Below are 18,791 nucleotides of genomic sequence, written 5' to 3' on the forward strand. Positions count from 1 at the left end.
GGTGCCAGCACCACCTTCCTCACATACCACTGGCCACTGGCCTCACTCCTTTTGGATGACTTATGGGCTCTTGTAGTAAAGAGGTACTTGTTTAGGTTTTGTTCTCTTAAATCAGTACTCAAATGTCTGCCTGTTATTTCACACCTGCTAAGTAGAGCATCCTTTGTAGAGGTGAAGTTATGGTTAATATTCTTGTCTTTGGAAATAAGGGCTGTTCTGTAGCCTCTTCTGAAAAGCATGCTAGAACAGGGTCTCGACGAGCAGAAGGCCTGCACAGGACTTCCTGCATCTTCACTGGAAGGCAGTGAAGACTGGTGGTTGAGAACATTGGCTCGGGGTTCAGGTCGCCTGAGTCCAAAGTCTGGCTGAACACCAGCCACTTAAACTTGAGCAAATCACTTTACTTCTGCATCTCGGTTTCTTGATCTGTCCAGTGAGTGTGGTAAAAGCACCCAGAGTCAAGAGAAAGAATGATCCACGTGAGACACTAAATGCTGTACCCAGCCCAGGGAAGCCTAAACTGAAATTAGACCCTTAAGCTTTATTTCCTTGGGGGTCGCCAAGAACTGCTGGTGCAAATGAAGAAGCTGGCCCTGACCCCAGGCAGGAGGAGCAACCCCTTCTGGGAGTGGGGAGCCCAGGCCCCAGTCCCTTGGCCCTCCTGCCATCTGGGAGAGGGCCTCCTTGGCCACATACCATTCCCACTGACGTTGCATTCTTTCCTGCCCAAGGGGACAGGATTTGCAGCTGAGCAGCCCCATTTGGAAGGGCAGCCTACCCTCCCTCCATCCATACTAGCTCCTCAGGCTGCAGGTCTAAGCCTTGACTAGCCCCCTCCTTCCCCTCTTCTGGCCCCCAGGGCAGCTGTGAGCAGAACCGAGTCCCCAGGAGGCAGTGGGCATGTGAATCTGCAGAGCTGTCCACACTGCCACAGGGGGAATGTGGGAGTGGACAAGGGCCAGGGGTCAGGTAGAAAGGAGAGAGACGCTGCTTACAAGTCCCTGTAGAGCAGCGTGCCTCTGTCTTCGCTGAGCTGGTACCAGGCCTGCGTTGGAACCCAGGGCCGCTGTTCTGCAGCCTGAATCCCTTCCCTGAAGTTGAGCAGAAAAGACAGCTCAGCAGCAGACTGCAGGTATTGGCCTCTAAGTAGGGAGTCTGTGTTTCCAGAAAAATCCAAACCAATGGTCTGTGAATCTGCCCTTGACCCCTCCTAAAGCCTGCCACACGCGCACGCACCCACACCCCTTCCTGTCTTTTCGTTTCCCCGCCTGCACCCCTTGCAGCCCACCAGGCAGGCCCGGGCGGACACGGCCCAGTTCTGCCTATGAGTTGGGAGTGGCTCACCACCCCTCCACAGCCCTCAATTCAGTATAAAAAAGAACAGGAGCACTTTGCTGATTGGTCCCTTTCCTTGAACCTCACTGGAAGCAGCTGAGTTTTCAGTCCTTTAAATTGAGTTGTTTAATCCCATCCAGCTTTCTATGCTTGCAATTGGTTTTTGTGTGCGTGTGCATTTAAAGGGAGCAGGAGGAGATGCAGTCCATTAAACTGCTCTGTTCTGGTTGCAGCTGTGGAAACTCGATTTGCTGAAGTGCCAAATGTTGTCAGTGCTTCAGGGCGCATCTCATGGGCCTCAGTGGGGAGAGGATTGACGCTGCTCTTGGGGACAGTTGGAGGAGGGCTGGTGACATAACAGGAATGACGGGCCTTTGCACATATCTCTCCAAGGAAGGCGAAATTTGGGGGCAAGGTAATCAGCGGTGAGTCCCGGTTCTGCCACATCATCTTTCTTCACCAGAATCACATCCCTAAGTGTCACCTGCTCAATCTTTAGTCCCTGCTGGGGACCTAGCCGCGAGCCTGGCCACATCCCTCTCCTCCTGGAGCTTCCTTTCTAGGACATCTTTTATGCTCAAAGTGCCTTCTCTGGGGCTTTTTCCTAATGTTTCCAACCCAGTCTTGATCTCAAATGGGTGTTTCCTGAGGTTCCTTTACAATCTCCTAGGACCACAGCACACTGGCCAGGAAGAGGCCCCCTTCCTGTTTGGTTTGAAGGCTCCGAGGAAACCTCTTTCACTAACCGAATCTAATACTCTTCACTACTAAGATTCTTAAATCCAGCTGGAGGGCCTCAGGGGACAGGTTGTCCCATTGTCTTGGATGAGTTTTAAGATTGACTTACTTGTATGAAGTCATTCCTGAGCAGGAACAGTGCTAGGCCCCCCATTGTATTCTCTGCAGAATGCTCCCAACGGCTCAGTGGAGGAAGCACTATTGTTAAGGCCGTTTTATAGTTCGGAAAACTAAATCTCGGAGAAGTTAAGTGACTTGGACCTATAGCCCGGAAGAGGTGGAGCCCAAACTCCAAGCCAGACCCGAATCTAATCCTATTCATTGCTTACCCACTGTGCCTATGTTTCACAATGTATGGTCCCAGCTACCCGTGGCAGAACCAGCTGGGGAGGTGGGGACTTGTATTCAGTTTTATCATCACCCTAGTTCCTCAGGATTTCCCCGTGAGATTTCCTGGCCTTGTTTCATTCTACAAGTCTTTGAGAGGTTCACAGTAGGTGTACAGAGGTATGTATTTTGGAAAAAAAACTCCTTTAGCCCCCTTACCCTTTCTCCAATTTGTTATTGATTTGTAGGAGTTCTTTATATTGGGGATATTACATTTTGTTGTATGTATTGCAAATGTTTTTCTCTCCCTATGTGATCAGGATAAAACCATATACTCCTCATTCTTAGAGGGAGCCACTGCCCTCTGGGACAGATCGTACCCAAGTGTTAATGATGCAAGAACCATGCCTAGGGAGGGCAGAGCCTGGGAGACCCGCTCTCCCACACTGCCAGTCAGCAGTCCTGCTGGCACACAGCCTCGCCAGGGTGTCTTCGCTGGCTTCTTTCCTCAGTTCTCTCCGAGTGAGTCTCTGTGGTCCGTGCCCCTCCGGCATTCTCTGTTGTCTCTGTTATTCAGGGAAAGTGGCTATTTCCTCAGTGCCGCCTGCTCCTTGCTGACTTCATCTGAAAATCCCTTTTGTCAAAAACAATTTGCAGGTGTCAAATTAATATTCTTGGAGCAAGATTTGGAAATCCTCCCCGTTAGCTAGAGACCCATTTATTTGTTTTGAGTGAGAATGTGATCCTGATTTAAATGGCACACAGCACAAGCAGCATGCTCAGAGCTGTCCCAGACCCCTGTTTGGGAAGTGGGACTGCTTTTTCCATTGCCCACGAGATACCAGTTGCCAGCTGCCTCCTGAGCCTGGCGGCCACCGCCACCCAAATCACAAACAGTGAACCCTAACTTAATATGGACTATAGTTAATAGTACAATTATAATAATGTGCTTTCATCAACTGGAACAAATGTACCACACCAAAATGCAAGGTGTTAATCATAGGGTGGTACATGGAAATCGTGTATTTTATGCCGGGGAGAACAGGGGTGCTGTGCCGTCCCTGGCTGGAAACCTGGCCCAGCAGGGACCCCGGGTGGCCCCCCCGACTCCCAAGCACAACTGCCTCGCAACCTGCACTTAAAATTCTCCAGCAGCACAACATCGTGAACGTAACGAACAGCACTGAACCATATATTCAAATGTGGTTAAAGAGGAAATTTTAGGTTGTATATATCATACTAGAATAAAATTAAAAGAAAAAATCCATGGAACTGCAAATGTAAGGCAATAGATAGACATGAAGGCGGTTCACTGGAGGGTCTATAAGTAATATTTCCATATTGAAGATGAACAAGATCGAAAGAGGTTGCATGGACCTATGTGTCCCACTGATTAACACTAGAAATATAAGTTCTTGCATAAATTAAAAAAAAAAAAATCCGTGGAACTGCACTGCGCAATGAACCCTAACTTAACGTGGACTATAGTTAATAGTACAATCATTATAATGTGCTTTCGTCATTTGGAACGAATGTGCCACACCAGTGCAAGGAGTTAATAATAGGGTGGTACACGGGAATCGTGTATTTTATGCATGATTGTTCTGTAACCCACAACTTCCCTAATAAAATATATATATGTGTTAAAGTTTTTAAAATTCCCCAGGTGATCTCAGCCTTGGGAGACAGCTGGAAGGCCACCTGTCTACCTCTGAGTGAGGGTAGGCCGCCTGGAGAGCAGACCTGCATCTAGATCCTGGCTTCAGTCCTTCCTAGCCAGGTACCTGGACAGGGCATTTAGCCTCTCTCGACCTGTGAAGATGGTGGTGTTGGCACCCACCTTATAGACTGTTGTTATGGAAAAACTATAAAGCACCCTGCACAGATGCCAACCCATAATAACAACTACACGAAAGAAACTGGCCTTTTTATTGTATAGAATTCTGCCATCCAGAGTACAGCTGGTGTCCATTTATATCATCTCTGTGTCCCTTAAGAAAGTTTTAAGGTCTTTTTAGTAGGTCTTATTTATTGCTATTATATTTACTTTCAGTGTTTTGTACTGTTGGTGTGGTTTTTTATTTGTTTTGTATGCTGTGTGGTAGGGGTCACATCTCATTCTTTTTCCATGTGAATATCCCATTATTGCAGCACCATTTGTTGAATTTTGGCAGTGGGGGGGGGCATCATGATTGGGGTGAGAGTGCATGGGCCAGGAATCATACCCAGGTCTCCCACATGGCAGGAAAGAATTCTACCCTTGCACCCCCTCTTGGTGTCGTTATGACATACCTCCCTTCCTGAAATTTTCCCCCAGTGGCGGTGCCATTTGGGGGTTAAGAACACACACTTTGCTTTTGGGCTGCCCAGGGGTTGAACCTTAGCTCTGCCACTTAACAGTTGTTGCTGAGCAAGTGACCTGGCCTGAGCCTCAGTTTCCTTACCTGTAAACTGAGAAGAATGGTAGCGCCATCCACGCCATTTGTGAGATTAAATAAGAACACGAAGGTAAGATGCTCAGCGTGGACCCAGCTGGTGCCAACATGCAGTAAACCTTAGCTTCTCTGGCACTGCTCATTGTTTCTGGAAAAGTGTCTGTTGTCAGATACATGCTGGAATCCGGAAGATGGTCTCCATGCCTGCTATAGGCCCTTCCTGCTCATTTCAACAGCAAAAGCTGGAATAGCAGCTGGTCTGTATCCTCTCTGTTTTGCTGCCTGTCTTTAGAGGCCTGCCGACCTCATGAAAGCCCTGCAGTGGCCTGGGGGGGTGGGGAGAGCACTTGAGGGACTCCAGTCTCCCAGGTCATGGGAAAACCAAACAGAAAGCGAAATTGGCAGCAGGACTGGCATTCCCCTCTGTACTTTTCTCCCCTTCTCATCTGTACCCCCTCAGCCTCTCCAGCCCCCCACCCCCTGAGTCAGAGCCGCCCAGAGCAGGGAGCAAGGCGACCCCACTCAGCCAGGCTGGAAGGGTGGGAACACCCAGCCGGCAGCGCTGGGTTAGGGGCACAAAGGAGAAGAGGCATCATCTGCCACTTGCCACATCCTCCCCCTCAGAAGCAGAGCCTGAGGGTCCGTGGAGGTCCAGGGGAGGCCGTCCCACTGGGCCCCTGTTAGATGTGAGCTGTTCTCCCTGTAGGGAGGCCTACAGGCAGCCTCCAAAGTCTGCCCCCCATGTCAGAGCTGGGGCACCCTGAACGCTGTGGAACAGAGCTGCTCAGTGTAGGAGGAGCCCTACTTCTCTCCTTCTCCTCCCCTATTTTCAGAGTAACTGTGATGAGAAAGTGCTGACAGGGGGTTATGGTTTACATGACTGATGGTAGAAACAGAAAGAAAGGATGAGAGCGGAGTCTCTAGGGAACCGAGGAAGGCGGGGTTCATGGCAGTGGGAGGGTCTAGCCCCAGAGCCCACTAACTGTGCGGATTCGATTCGCAGCCATGACTGCGGAGAAGGGGTGGGCTGGGGTGGGCCCGAGAGCGCCTTAGGCCTTCTTTAGAGTCCTCAGCGCACACCATGGGTGCAGCAACTCCCCATTCTATGCGGTCTAGAGCCTCCTCCATCCTCAGTGGACCCAGGGTACTTCTCAGAGTGGCTGGGCCTGTAGGGCAGAAACCCAAGGCTTCTCCAGTCTCTGCTGACCCCCAGGGAAGGGCTACTGAGTACCTCAGGATACTCTCAACCCCTCGCCAACAGGGTGGGTCACCTCACCAGGAGCCAGAGTTGGATATCAGGTCTGTCTGATTCCAAAGCATCTAAAACCTCACACCAGGTCTTGCCTGGCTGCAAAGCTGGTGACCAGCCAGGATGGGGACACTGCTTCATCCAGGCTGAACCCCTTTGTTTTTGTGTTGATGGTGCTTGGTCCTTGACTGAGCTTTAGTCCTGGATGCCCTTCTTTTCTCAGCATTTGACTTGGCCTTGTTCTCCCAGGCACCACTGGGCTGCTGACTGGCTCTGGGGTCCCCAGCTCCGCTCCGGGACCCTCTCCACCTTCCTCCTGTTCAGTCTTTGAGGCCAGCAGCTGGACTTGGGGTGGTGTGGGATGCAGCCTGGGTGGGGAGCAGGAGGGCAGCTCTGGTGCCCGCTCCCTCAGCCCTTCGTCCACGCACAGGCCAGTCGCAGGTTCATCTCCTCACCTCTGTTTCCCGGCACTGCTGAGACTGGGCGGGACTGTGCTCCCAGCTCTGCATCTGTGTGGTCCTGCCGCCGCTCTCTGGAATACTAATGCCGCCTGCTCAAAAGTGGACAGTCTTCTGTAAGAATGGGGCTTGTTTTTCTTCTCATATCCTTGCTTCAGTTTTTATTTCACTCCAATTTTTATTCCATCCACTCTCCAAAACAAATTAAGCAACCACCCACCACCCACCCTCAGCCTCCATTCTGAAGATTTCTTTATAATCAGATCAAGTGATAAGGTAAAAACCTCAGGCCAAGGACCAAGGGGCAAGGTGTTGGTGGCCAAGAGCTTGATTCCTGTTGCCAGGGGCCCACCCCGTGGGGAGATGAGCTGGGCCCCTCACCACTGCTGGGTGAGGCATGCACGGACCCTTTACCTGCTCGGCCCTACAGGGGCCTTGCCAAGGATATGATGCGTACACCCTTTCTCAGTTTCTCTGCTGTTTCCTTAAGGGGGGCTTCTGAGAGACAGTGAGAGGAGGGGAAGAGAGAAAAGCCGCCGGCCAGCAAGGGACAGAAGCTGGACTCCAGCCACAATCCCCCAGCCTGCCTCAGGGATAGCCAGGCCACCTTGGCCTGACCTCTCCAGCTGTACCCCACAGCCAAGCAGAGTGACCAGCAGTCCCTGTTAGGGGTGCTGACAGCACTTTAGCCTTCTGAAGCGAGCCCTTGGCAGCAAATTATCTCCAGGGTGGAGAGAGAACAGGACATGGTGACAGTCCCAGAATCACACCTGGTAACAGGTCTTCTGCTCCCCTCACTCTTCTGTGTTTCTGCTGTATGCTTTTTGTGTCCCATGTCAGCCACCTGCAAGTGCAGGACGAGTCCATGATACCCGAGTCCACGTTAAGTTAGTTAGGGTTCATTGCGCAGTGCAGTTCCACGGATTTTTTTTTTTTTAATTCACACAAGAACTTATATTTCTAGTGTCAATCAGTGGGACACATAGGTCCATGCAACCTCTTTCAATCTTGTTCATCTTCAATATGGAAATATTACTTATAGACCCACCAGTGAACCGCCTTCACGTCTATCTATTGCCTTACATTTGCAGTTCCATGGATTTTGTCTTTTAATTTTATTCTAGTACGATATATACAGCCTAAAATTTCCTCTTTAACCACATTTGAATATATGTTTCAGTGCTGTTCATTACGTTCACGAGGTTCACCTGGTGGTACCTCGCCCTGGGGAAGGCAGGTTTGTGTGCAGGAGGCTTTTGGTGTTCACTCCTGCACGCAGGGGCCAATGTCCTCACCCTGAGCACATCACCCGCCTAAGTGTGGGGGCCATGGGCCCCGCCACCTGAGCTCCCCAGGGACACGGAGTTCAGCACTGAGAAGGGGGAAAGAGAGGGAGGCCACATTGCCAAAGCAGGGCCCATCAGCAATAGGAAAGCCACAAGGAGAGCCCAATCACAGGCAGCCTTCCCCAGGCCAGAGATGGAGGCTTCTTGCATGGCCAAATTCCAGGGACGAGCATGCTGCCTGGCCCTGTGTCTGACTTCAGCACCCCTGGCTGGCACATCTCCCCACAGTCTGAGCACCCCATCTCCTGTACCCCACCCAGCACTCCCGACTGGCTCATCCCCACTCCCTGCCCCTACCTCTGCCCATCTCTCTTTGAACTCAAGAAGCACTCAAGGTCCCACAGCCTGGGTTCAGAAGCCCCACCACTGAGCTGTCCAAACCCGAGCTGCCTTCAGAATCCTCTGGAGCTTTTTAATGTACAACTGTTTGGGCCTTATCTCCGAGCTCCTGAGCTGTACCCTCAGGCAGGGCCTTGTCACCTGGCTGCAGGCATTTTGAACAAGCTCCCACATGATCTGAATGCACATCCCTCACTGAGAACCACAGGGATTGACCAACTTAAGATCCTATTTGGAGACCCCCTGCCCTGCCCCCAACTCCCAGCCCTGTTGCCCTCCCTCACAGCCCTCGGGGTGGGCTGTGGGCCACCTATGCTCACCCTATTTCCCACCCAATGCCCTGGGTTTCTTCAGAAGTCAAAATCTCTTCCAAATTATGTGTTGATTTTTCCTCCTTCTCTGGAGATGGTCAAAGCTGAGTTGGCGAAATTTCTCTGCCAATTTCCCGTTGGCAGTTGACAAGCCCCACGAAACTGGCAGGGGTTTTTGTTAAGCCCAGAAGTACTGAGGACAGGGCCCATTTCCCTGCTGCAAACAAGAGGAGCTGCCATTTAAGGTTGGCTTGCTCCATGAATGCCCTGGGCTGGGCATTGGATGTGCACAATCTTATTTCATCTTCCTAGTCACCCCTTGAGGGTAGGTCCTGTTGTTTTTCCCCATTTTATGTGGAGAAAACTAAGACTCAGAGAAGTCAAGTAACTTGATCTCAGCTTAGATGCTCTAGGAAATCTTATTTGTCACCCCCCTCCCACCCCTCCAGCACATCAGGGCAGGGCCAGGTGCTCCCCTGTGTAATTATAGCCCCCTGTATATCCATATCCTTTTGTACCCCTTGTCATATTCTGTTGACCCCTTACCCGTGAGCTCAATGAGGACATAGTTAGAAGCATTGTAGGAGGAAGTGAACAGACCAGAGGTTGGGTGGGTGGAAAGGCTATCCCACTCTCAGTCTGCCTCACCTCTTTTGGGCCCTCCCTGCTGGGATCCAGCCCTGCAGAGGACACAGGAAGTTAGGCCTCCCAGTGGGAAGAATCTGCATCCTCAGGACCAGGTGTGTGCTGGCGAGTAAGCCGGTTAAGGGAGACCCAGTGGGAGGGAGGAGACCCAGGAGTCCAGAGCTGATTTCTGCTGGTTGCTGTGCACTGGTGCCGGGAGATAGCTGGGCCCTCAGGCCCGCGCCTGGTAACCAAGCTTTGACAATGTGTGTACACAGTTTATCCCTCCCAGCTCACCAGGAGAATTTATAACCCTGAGAGAGTCCTCTCCTGGTCAGGGGCCTGGATGATGCAAATGGCAGTGCTTGAATCAGCAGGAAGGAGACCCTGGGGGTAAAAGGAGGTGGGGCCAGGAGCAGGTCTCTAAACTGTCTTACCCCAGGCCAGCCTTCATTTCTCCTTTTCCGTGGGAGGGATGACTGCTGGGGTGTTCTAAGCTGCCAGAACCCTGACTGTGCACTCACTGTCAGTTAGTGGAATTTAGCAGTAAACATCAGGTGCTGGTCTTTTGCACATATGTCACAGTATTAGGCTCTTAGGAAAGAATTTCAGAGGTTTATTTACAAATTTAAAATGGGGATGAAGGCAATCCTGATTCCTAAGGCTTATGTTCAGAGCCAGCAACACAGAGATATAGTCTTTTTTTGTTGTTTTTTTTTTAAGTTGTTTTTGCTCTGCCAAGGCATGAGTTTTTAATCACGGTTTTTTTCCTCAGTGGGAAATAGAATAGGTTTAAGTCTGAGCAATCCATCTCTCCCCACCCCCAAGTCTTCTCTTTGGCAATATTCACTTTCCTCATTGCAGAAAACAGTGCTGCGGGGCTGACACCCCAAGGTAGACCAGAGCTCTTCTCTGAATCCTACCCCTTTCCTAGGCTGGGCTGCCTTCCACACCTCACGTTGACTATGTCTCCAGGACAGAAGCCTCTGGCTTCCATGCTGGCTGGCATGGGCACGGCCTCCAGAGCCACACAGGGACCAGAGTGGATCCCTTCCTGGGAACAGCAGCCTGGCTGCCTTGGCTCATTTCCCTGGCTGGTTCAGCAAGCACTGAAGGCTGCAGGAGCCATTCTGTACACAGTCAGGGACTGCAAAGTTCTGACCTGCTTCTGTGTGGAGAGGAAGCAGAAGGGCCTGAGGCTTTCGTGGAGGCCTGTCCTCTGGTGCCTCTGCACTTAACATGGGCTCCACTTAACAAGAATGAGGTGCAGCCCGACCTGGCCTGGATCTCAGCCGAGGCCCATGCCTCTGTGACCCAGTTGCTCTGGGCAGAGGCATCAGATAGCCCTTGGCAGGGACCAACCCCAGCCAGACCTCCACTTCCAGGGCCTCCAGCCGGAAGTTACCTCTCTGACTTGTACCATGGGTGTCCCTCAGAAACATTCACGCAGCTTCCTCCTGGCCAGGCCTGGAAAGTGCCCAGCTTGGGGATGTCAGCCAATTTCCTGTCAACATGAGAAGAGCTCCCTCCTCGTGCGGCTGGAAAGCCGAGCCATTGACATGTAGGGCCTAATCAGCTGACCGGTGGCTGTCAAAGCCTTTGACAAAAGTTCCTTAATGGTAAGTGGGTCATGAAGTGGGAGGCCTCTCCATTTCCTGCCTGACAGGTCAGTTCAGCAAGTATTTGTCCAGCAGCTGCTGAGCGTCTCGCCCTGTGACTCCATTTTCAGGAGTCCTGTAGGAGGCAAGTCCGGGCCTCCTGGTCCAGTGACCTGGCGTCCCAAAGCTGGCTGCACCTCCAGCTGTTTCCAGGAGGTGAGGGAGCAGCCAGCAGCACCCCAGGGAGTGAGTGAGAGAGGCAGCCTCGGATCCCAGGGGCCCTCAAGACCAGTCTGCTGGTAAGGTATTGGGACAGGAAGGCCAGCATAGGCTAGTAAAAGAAGACAGGAAATGGCCACCGTCCCCAAGACTATCCGTGGGCTACTGGCACACAATGGGGCTGGCAGGCTGCCGGGTACTGACACCCTCCCCAGTGGAAGTACAGTGGTGGCTGGTGAAAAACCCTCTGGGTAGCGTCACCTCCAGAAAGAAGGGCTTCCTTGGGAGTCCTCTGGCTTCTAGTTTTTGTTCTCCAAGTCATGGGGGACAAGATGCACCCTCCCCTCACCCCAAGGCCTCTCCCCCAGAGGTGCTTTGTCAGATGGTTTCCACTTCCAGTTGCCACTGACCCCTTTACTCTACTGATGGCCACACCAGAAGGGGGGACCAGCTGATGAGCTTTCCCCCCACCCCCTGCCTGTTGCCATGGTAACTGCAGGCCCTCCTGCTCCTGCAGAATATTGCTTTCTTGTAACCTTCATCCCTCCCTCTCTTTCCCCGCTTCTTTCTCTCACACAAAAAGAAAGCACAAGTGTTTTATATTCATTTTGCAAAAAGCTGCGTAGTGCATACTAATTGATGAGGCTTCCTCCTGCTTTCTCTGAGCCTTTCCCGTTCTCAGAGCCAGGACTGCAGGCCAGCGGCAGGCTCGGGCCCAGCCAGGTTGCCTGTGGAGAACTGGATCCGGTGTTCTCGAGGCCCGGGCAGGAGTGGAGAGAATTGGGCCTTGCCTTCAGCCTGCAAGGGGCACCCTGTCAGAACAGACTTTCCCCTCGCCCTGGAGGTTCCTGCCTGCACACCAATGGCTGTGGGCTCTCCAGGAGAGTGGGACACCAAAACCCTGGCCCAGTGGCTCTATCCTAGCCTCCTATTGGCCCCCTTTACCCCTGCTACCTCCCCAGGGCCCCCCATATTCCCAGGGCCTCTTCTCCCTCCCCAGGCAGAGGCAGGGCCCAAGCCTGGGTCTGCCGCAGGCTTGTGGATCTGAAGTCCCCAAGGCAGACCCTGAGCTGAGTGGGCTTTGCAGGTCGGCTGGGCTTGATGGCTAAGCAGTAGCCAGAGTGTCAGGGAGCTGCCTCGTAGCCACAGGGCAGCTCTCCACCCCCCTTACTCAGAGGAGGTGAGAGGCTGATGGGGCTGGAGAAGCTGTTCTGATTCCCTGCTTTAAAGGATAGGCAGATGGGATTTGCCAAGGGAGTAGGGGCAGGGCTGGCAGCCTCCTGCCCACCACTGGTGACCAGAGGCACATTGTTTGCTATGTAAATACAAGAGGAGTGGTTGGCATTACTGAAGGAACCTGTAGACAACATTTCTGGCTTTAATTGTGCAGTTGAAGCATAATTTGCATTCATTTGCCATTTGGTGTTAAAACTTTCTAAAATAAGAGAATTCAAACTGTAAAATATGCTCTCCAGGGGAGCGGGAGGAGATGTTACAGAGATGGGATGATGCAGATTCTGCTTGGTGCAGAGAGGGAGGTCTCGTCCCAGAAGCCCCTGTACAGAGCAGTCCTGCCCAACCCCCAGCAGCCAGGCCACTGAATGCCTCGGCCGCAGTACCAGAAGCCACCCAACCAGTGATGCACCAGCCTCTCCCATGCCTACTTTCTGTGCTTTGCCCTTAAGTGTCCCTGAATCTTCACCACAACAGAATCCCATCTCCATTTTCACACATGAAATTGAGGCTCCTGTCCCCTGCAAAACCAAGTTCAGGCCTTCTTATCTGGGTTATACACTCTTGGTGACTGGCCTACATTTCACCCAGTCTCTGAGCTGTCCCCCGTGCCCTACTTACACCACACCAAAAGCTAAACTTCCTGGAATATGCCATATTGTGCCCTGTGCCATGAATGGCTTATGCTAGTTAAGAGAGTGCTTCTAATGCCTTTTTCTCTGCCCCCATTCCCTTGGCAAACTCATGCACCAGTACTTCTGGAGAACCTCCCAGCTCCTCTAGGGCTGAGCTGCTGACATCACATTTGGGTGGTTATCAGAATTTGTTACCTGCCTGTCCCACCCTCTGTGACTTCATCCCAGGCAGAGTCTGGCCTTTCAGCCTTGCATCTCCTACACCTAGACTAGGCGTGGCTACCACACAGGAAGGATCATCGATGGTGGGGGGTCAGAGTGTACAGGATGAGGAGTTGGGGTGACAGATGAAGGTAACTGTTCAGGGTCAGGATTTAAAGTCACTGCATGACCTCAAAGCCCCACGTAGCTTACCTGGCTGGGCTGGGGATCAGAGCTGGGTTTGATGTGTATTCACTGTTACCTTGAACAGGTGACTCTGCAAGCCTCAGAGTCCTCATATGTAAGGTGAGCCTGACGAGTGAGGGCTTTGACTCGGGGTAAGGGGGAGGGTGGCCGCCTCCCTTGGCAGCTTGGCCCTGGAGCCCGTCAGAAGGCAGGGGCAGCACTCGCCCGGGGCCGGCTCAGGCACAGGTGGCTCTGACAGAGGGACCCAGTACATGTCAGCGTGTCCTCCACAGTGTCAGAGGTGGCGCCGGGTGCCAGCCTGTCCCCAGCTGCCTTGTTAGCTCACTTTTCTCACTTGTTGCTTTTGACCACAACGGTTCACTACCTGGAGGATATGTCCCTCTGTCCATCCAGACAGACCTCAGGGGAGTAGGCCATGGCTCAGAGGAACAAGTAGTGCAAGGGGCAAAGTGAAGTTTTTAGTATATTCACAAAGTTGTACAACTACCACCACCGTCTAATTCCAGAACATTTTCATCACCCCAAAAGAACACAGTAGCTGTCTTCTCGTGAGCTTAACTCAGCCCTGGTCTGCCCAGCGGGCCTGTCAGGGCACACACAGCCTCACCTGGAGCTCTGCATCCATTTGCACAGCACCAGTCCTGAAGCATCTGTGGCCATAGTAATTCTTGGACTGGGCGCCATCCATGCAGCCCAGGTTGGCCAGCCACAGTTGGCCAGCCATTCAACATAGGGCCTCTCCTATGTGCCAGGGACGTCCAGGGGTACAGCTGTGGAGAGGAGGACAGGCAAAACGCCACTTCCCAGAGCACAGAGACAAGTGGAATACAGAACAGGAGTCAGGTGGCCTGTCGCCCAGCACGCAGCGAAGGCACAACCATTGTGGAAGGTGCATGGATGACCTTTCAAGTCGCACATACGTAGGCACGTGCATACTTACTCCCATCTTCCACCCCCGTGAGGTCTCCTGGAGCCAGTGTTTCCCTCCTAACAAAGCAGGTTCTTGGCTCACCTCTCCTCTGTCCTCACAGCAGGGCATCAGCGGGTGGGGCCCACTAGCTGTGGATACCAGGTGTGCAGCAGTAGAGAGGGGGTGTTGGGCAAGGGTGGGGATCTCTGCTTATAGGCGCAGCCCTTGGGCACCTTGTGACACACATTACCTACCATCTTGAGTTCACATTCTGGGTTGTTCTCCACGTTCACCTCTGCTCCTGCCTTAGAAAGCTATGAAAGCTTGGTCAGACCTCAGCGGCCTTACCCACTCAGACTTGTGTTTGAGCCCTGTGGAGGCAGCCGAGAATTGAACAGTAGGTCTGGAAGTAATGAAGTCCTCAGTCCTGGACCACAGAGTAACTCCCTGACTGTGGAGGGTCCTTTGGGGTCCACAGCAGCCTCATGCCTACAGAAGAATTTGGTTCTGTGGTCTCTTGTCTGGAGGTGGCAAATGGTCACTGTCCCAAGCAGAACATGGTCTGGAGGTGCCTTAGTTTCCTAAGGCTGCCATTACACTATAAACTGGGTGGCTTAAAATAACAAAAGTTTATTCTCTTACAATTCTGGAGGCTAGCAGTTTGAAGTAGAGATGCCAGCAGGGCCGTGAATAATCTGAGGCCACAGGAAAGGTTCTTCCTAGCTTCTTGTAGCTACCAACAATCCTTGGCTCCCCTGGCTTATAGCCATAACACCTCAGTCTCCGCTTCAACATCACATGGCCCTCTTCCCTGTGACTCTCAGCATGGCCTTCCTGTAAGGATGCCATTCATGGGAGTTAGCACCCACCCACATCCAGCATGGCCTCATCTTAACTTGATTGTATCTGAAAAGACCATGTTTCCAAATAAGGCATCGTTCACAGGTACTGAGGGTTAGGACATGGACATGCCTTTCTGGGGACATGCCTTTCTGACCAGCGGGCACTGTTGGCTCCTAGCACAAGCCAACAATAAGTCATGGCCAAGGCTGCCAGAAGCCCTGAGTTGCACCTGCTCTGAGCACACAGTGACCCCTCTGGCCCCCAGCCAGGGAAGCCAAAGTGACCAGGCCTCCACTTCCAGCTTCCTTCTATCATCTGCCCTGTGTGCTACCAGTTTATATTCTCTTAAATCCATATCCTTTGTTTAACTTTTCTAAGCTCTTTGAAAGATATTGTCTTTGAGGCTCAGCTCCAATCAGGACACACAAGTACCCCAGCCTTTGGAGGCAGTTCTCAGCCTCTGACTTCACATCTCATCCATGTTCAGCACAGCGCTTATCCTCGGCTTTTCTCCCCCCAGGTTATCTTGAAGGATCTAGAGGTATTGGCAGAAATTGCTTCCTCCCCCGCAGGCCAGACGGATGACCCCAGCCCACTCAATGGCCCTGACTTGCGGGCCAGCCACTCAGAGCTTCAGGTGCCCACCCCGGGTGGAGCTGGTCTGCTGATCACTTCCGGTAAGCACTCCCCTGGGGTCTCTAGTCTCAGAAACCCTAGAAGTACTAATTCTGGTTCCTGTCCTGGAGCAGGGCAGTCCTGAGGGCCATCATTCTGGAGCCCTGGAGCCCTGCCAGGGAGGGATCAGTGGGTTTCCTCCTACTTCTCTATCATTCAGTGAGGGGCTCCAGGAGCAAGAGCCCTCACCCTCCTCCTCCCTCTTGGCCCACACTCAGCAGCACCCCCATAAGACCCTCACATCCCTTTTCTCCGTCTTCCTGTACATCTGGACAAAATATTCTTTGATACTTTTGAGCCATTGGTGAAATAGAAAACCATCTGACTCAGCCAATTATCTCTTTACCTGGAGCGTTGTCTCCTGAGTCTGGAATTGGGGGGTTAGAGTCCTGGGTCTCACAGGTGGAAGAAGGCTAGGCAGCTGTTTTCTTCTTCACTGAGAAGCTAAAAATAGCTCACAATATGGCAGGCAGCCCAGGTAAGAGGCGGGATAATTCCATGAGGTTGGTCAGGCCTTCTTGGTAGTGCAGGTGCCCATGGCATCCCTGGCGTTTCTCCCTGTCTTTCCAGACAGCAGCAACCCTTCTCCCTGTCCCAACTCCTTCCCTCCCAGGCACATCCCTCTAGTGAAGCAAGCCTGGAAAATGCACTGCAACACAAGTTGGTAGGGGAGTGCCTTGGCAGCTGGGGTGTCTCCTGGATGTGTCTGTACATTGACCAGCATTTGACATCCAGACACAGGGTCCCCAAACAGCTCATTGTTTAATGCAGAAGTCAAGCGTCAGATAAGATTTGGGACCTTTCAGCAGTAGCTTCCCTCCCTCAGCCCCACTATGCAGAGTCCTAAAGGTCTTCTGGAGCCCGGCCCTAAGAACACCTGCTGCAAGCAGCCACCTTGGCCCACATTTGCCCAGAGCCCAGGCCAGTGTCCCAAGAAGTGCTGGGAGTTGCCGGAGCCCTGCAGGCCTGGCTGCGCTCAGTGTGTACAGGTCACAGCAGAGGCCCATGCACTGAAGGTGTCTCACTGGTGACACTAAGACCAGGGCCTGGTGTCATAGGCTCCCTCACCCTCTGCAGCAGGATCTCATGCAGGTCCCTCCACTGCATGTGCTGTGGTTTCAGCAGGACCCATTCTTCCAACTATTTCTGGCCAAAGCCAGCAAGGGAATAAGGGACTCTAGCAAACCCTTCACTTCCTCTTCTCTTGTTTGCCCAGGATGCAGTCACTTTCCTTCTCAGTGAACCCGGTCCCTAGGCAGTCAGGGACCCTGGGCAGAATAAGCAGGTCCCTTATTCTGACCCCTACTGGGCTTGCCTCCCTCTGCCCCTCAGCCCAGAATTTACCCTCCATCCTGGGTCCGCAGAGGATCACCTGAAGTCCCTGGGGTGCTTGTCAGGGACACAGAGATGGAGTGGGAGGACTACATGATGGGGGCAGCAGCTGAGCCAAGGCCCTTGTGTAAAGGAGCCCCAGGCTGTCTGCCCTCAGCTCTCCCCTCCCAGGAGGCAGTTGTCATGGTACATCCACAGAGGGGTTTAAGCAGCCTTGGATCAGGAAGGACACCTTGATTCAGCATAGTGGGGCTGAGGGAGGGAAGCTACTGCTGAAAGGTCCCAAATCTTATCTGACGCTTGACTTCTGCATTAAACAATGAGCTGTTTGGGGACCCTGTGTCTGGATGTCAAATGCTGGTCAATGTACAGACACATCCAGGAGACACCCCAGCTGCCAAGGCACTCCCCTACCAACTTGTGTTGCAGTGCATTTTCCAGGCTTGCTTCACTAGAGGGATGTGCCTGGGAGGGAAGGAGTTGGGACAGGGAGAAGGGTTGCTGCTGTCTGGAAAGACAGGGAGAAACGCCAGGGATGCCATGGGCACCTGCACTACCAAGAAGGCCTGACCAACCTCATGGAATTATCCCGCCTCTTTGATCTGATCTTTCCCTTTACCTGTGAGGTATGTTTTCCTCTTCCTCTCAGGCACAGAATAATTGGTAAATGTGACCTGGGACTCACTAGTGGAAGGATAGGCCAGGAAGACTGCTGTGTGCCCACCAAGACTCCCAGGGCAGCTCAGCCCTGCTCCGGGAGCTGGGGGTACATCAGCCCTCCCAGTGCTCGGGAACAGGGGCCAGGGGACGTGTATGGCAAAGAACTCTGAGCCCCGCCGAGATGGGTGGGCTGCTAACAGGCATGAGGCAGGAGAGCCTTTCCCAGCTCCCCAAAGGCTGTCAGACCAGCAGACCTGCCCTGTTGTCATAGAAAAACAACAAAGTGTGCCAAGTAGGAAGAAATTCCATCCTAGGAAGAGCACCAAGAAAGTGCCTGTAGCCAACAGCGCCTCTTAATTTAGAATATACAATACAAATCCCATGAGTTCTTCACCTGAGCCCACAGATGGACGGCAGGGGTGCCGGAACCCCTAGGCAGATCCATGCGTGCACATGTGCATGTCCACAACTTTCATCCCATTTTCCCAGTGGGGCCATGGTTTTTAAAGGTCAGACATCGTGCCAGGCTCTGCATTTAAGTACTGCATATGCCCACACCTCCCAGAACAGAGGACGTACGGTGTCCCTACTTCATCATCAGGAAGACCAGTCTCTAGATGAAACCTACAAGAGCAGCATGTGGGAGCCAAGCTGTGCCCTGGCCCTCCTCCCCAGCTGCCTGCGCACACCGCGCCCCGTGAAGCTTCAGGGTGGCCGTTGAGGGCAGGAAGCACACAGTTCGTGTACACGCCTTCCCCTGTTCGCTGTTCTTTCTCACATCGCCTCTCAGGCATGCGAGGGGGTTGCTCGCTGTGTCTGTTTCCATCTGGCCATGCACATGGGCGGGGGCTGCAAGGCTAGACCCTCTTCCTGTTTAGATACTGCTTTCCTCGTGCTCTCCAGGGCACAGCTTTGAGGACTTGCAGGCCGCTGAGCTGTTTCCCCTTGGGCTGGAACCACACACACCCCCTCCCGTAAAGCAGCTTTCTGGACATCAGAGGAGTCAGGGTGCCCAGGGAAGATGAAATCAGTGGGGCTTGTAGGGAACCAAATGTCCCCGCTGGTGCATCATGTCTGTAAACCCAGTGGGGCAGATGGGAGCGGCAGTGAAAAAGC

The 18,791-nt window shown here is 52.8% G+C and overlaps 1 protein-coding gene and 1 long non-coding RNA gene across 2 annotated transcripts in view; both read left to right on the top strand.

The window, feature by feature from the left end:
• Window positions 1-18,791, top strand: part of VAC14 (VAC14 component of PIKFYVE complex) — a 130,898-nt gene that overhangs the window by 62,249 nt on the left and 49,858 nt on the right. The window contains exon 13 of the mRNA XM_077132975.1: window positions 15,529-15,685. Within this exon, the coding sequence (XP_076989090.1) occupies window positions 15,529-15,685 (157 nt within the window). The remainder of the gene's footprint in view (window positions 1-15,528; window positions 15,686-18,791) is intronic.
• Window positions 8-15,508, top strand: LOC143659720 (uncharacterized). The gene is made up of 3 exons (XR_013163674.1): window positions 8-13,200; window positions 13,320-13,354; window positions 14,008-15,508. It is a non-coding gene; the product is annotated as an uncharacterized LOC143659720 (long non-coding RNA).

Source organism: Tamandua tetradactyla, chromosome 16 (genome assembly GCF_023851605.1).
Source record: "Tamandua tetradactyla isolate mTamTet1 chromosome 16, mTamTet1.pri, whole genome shotgun sequence".
Taxonomy (NCBI): Eukaryota; Metazoa; Chordata; class Mammalia; order Pilosa; family Myrmecophagidae; genus Tamandua; species Tamandua tetradactyla.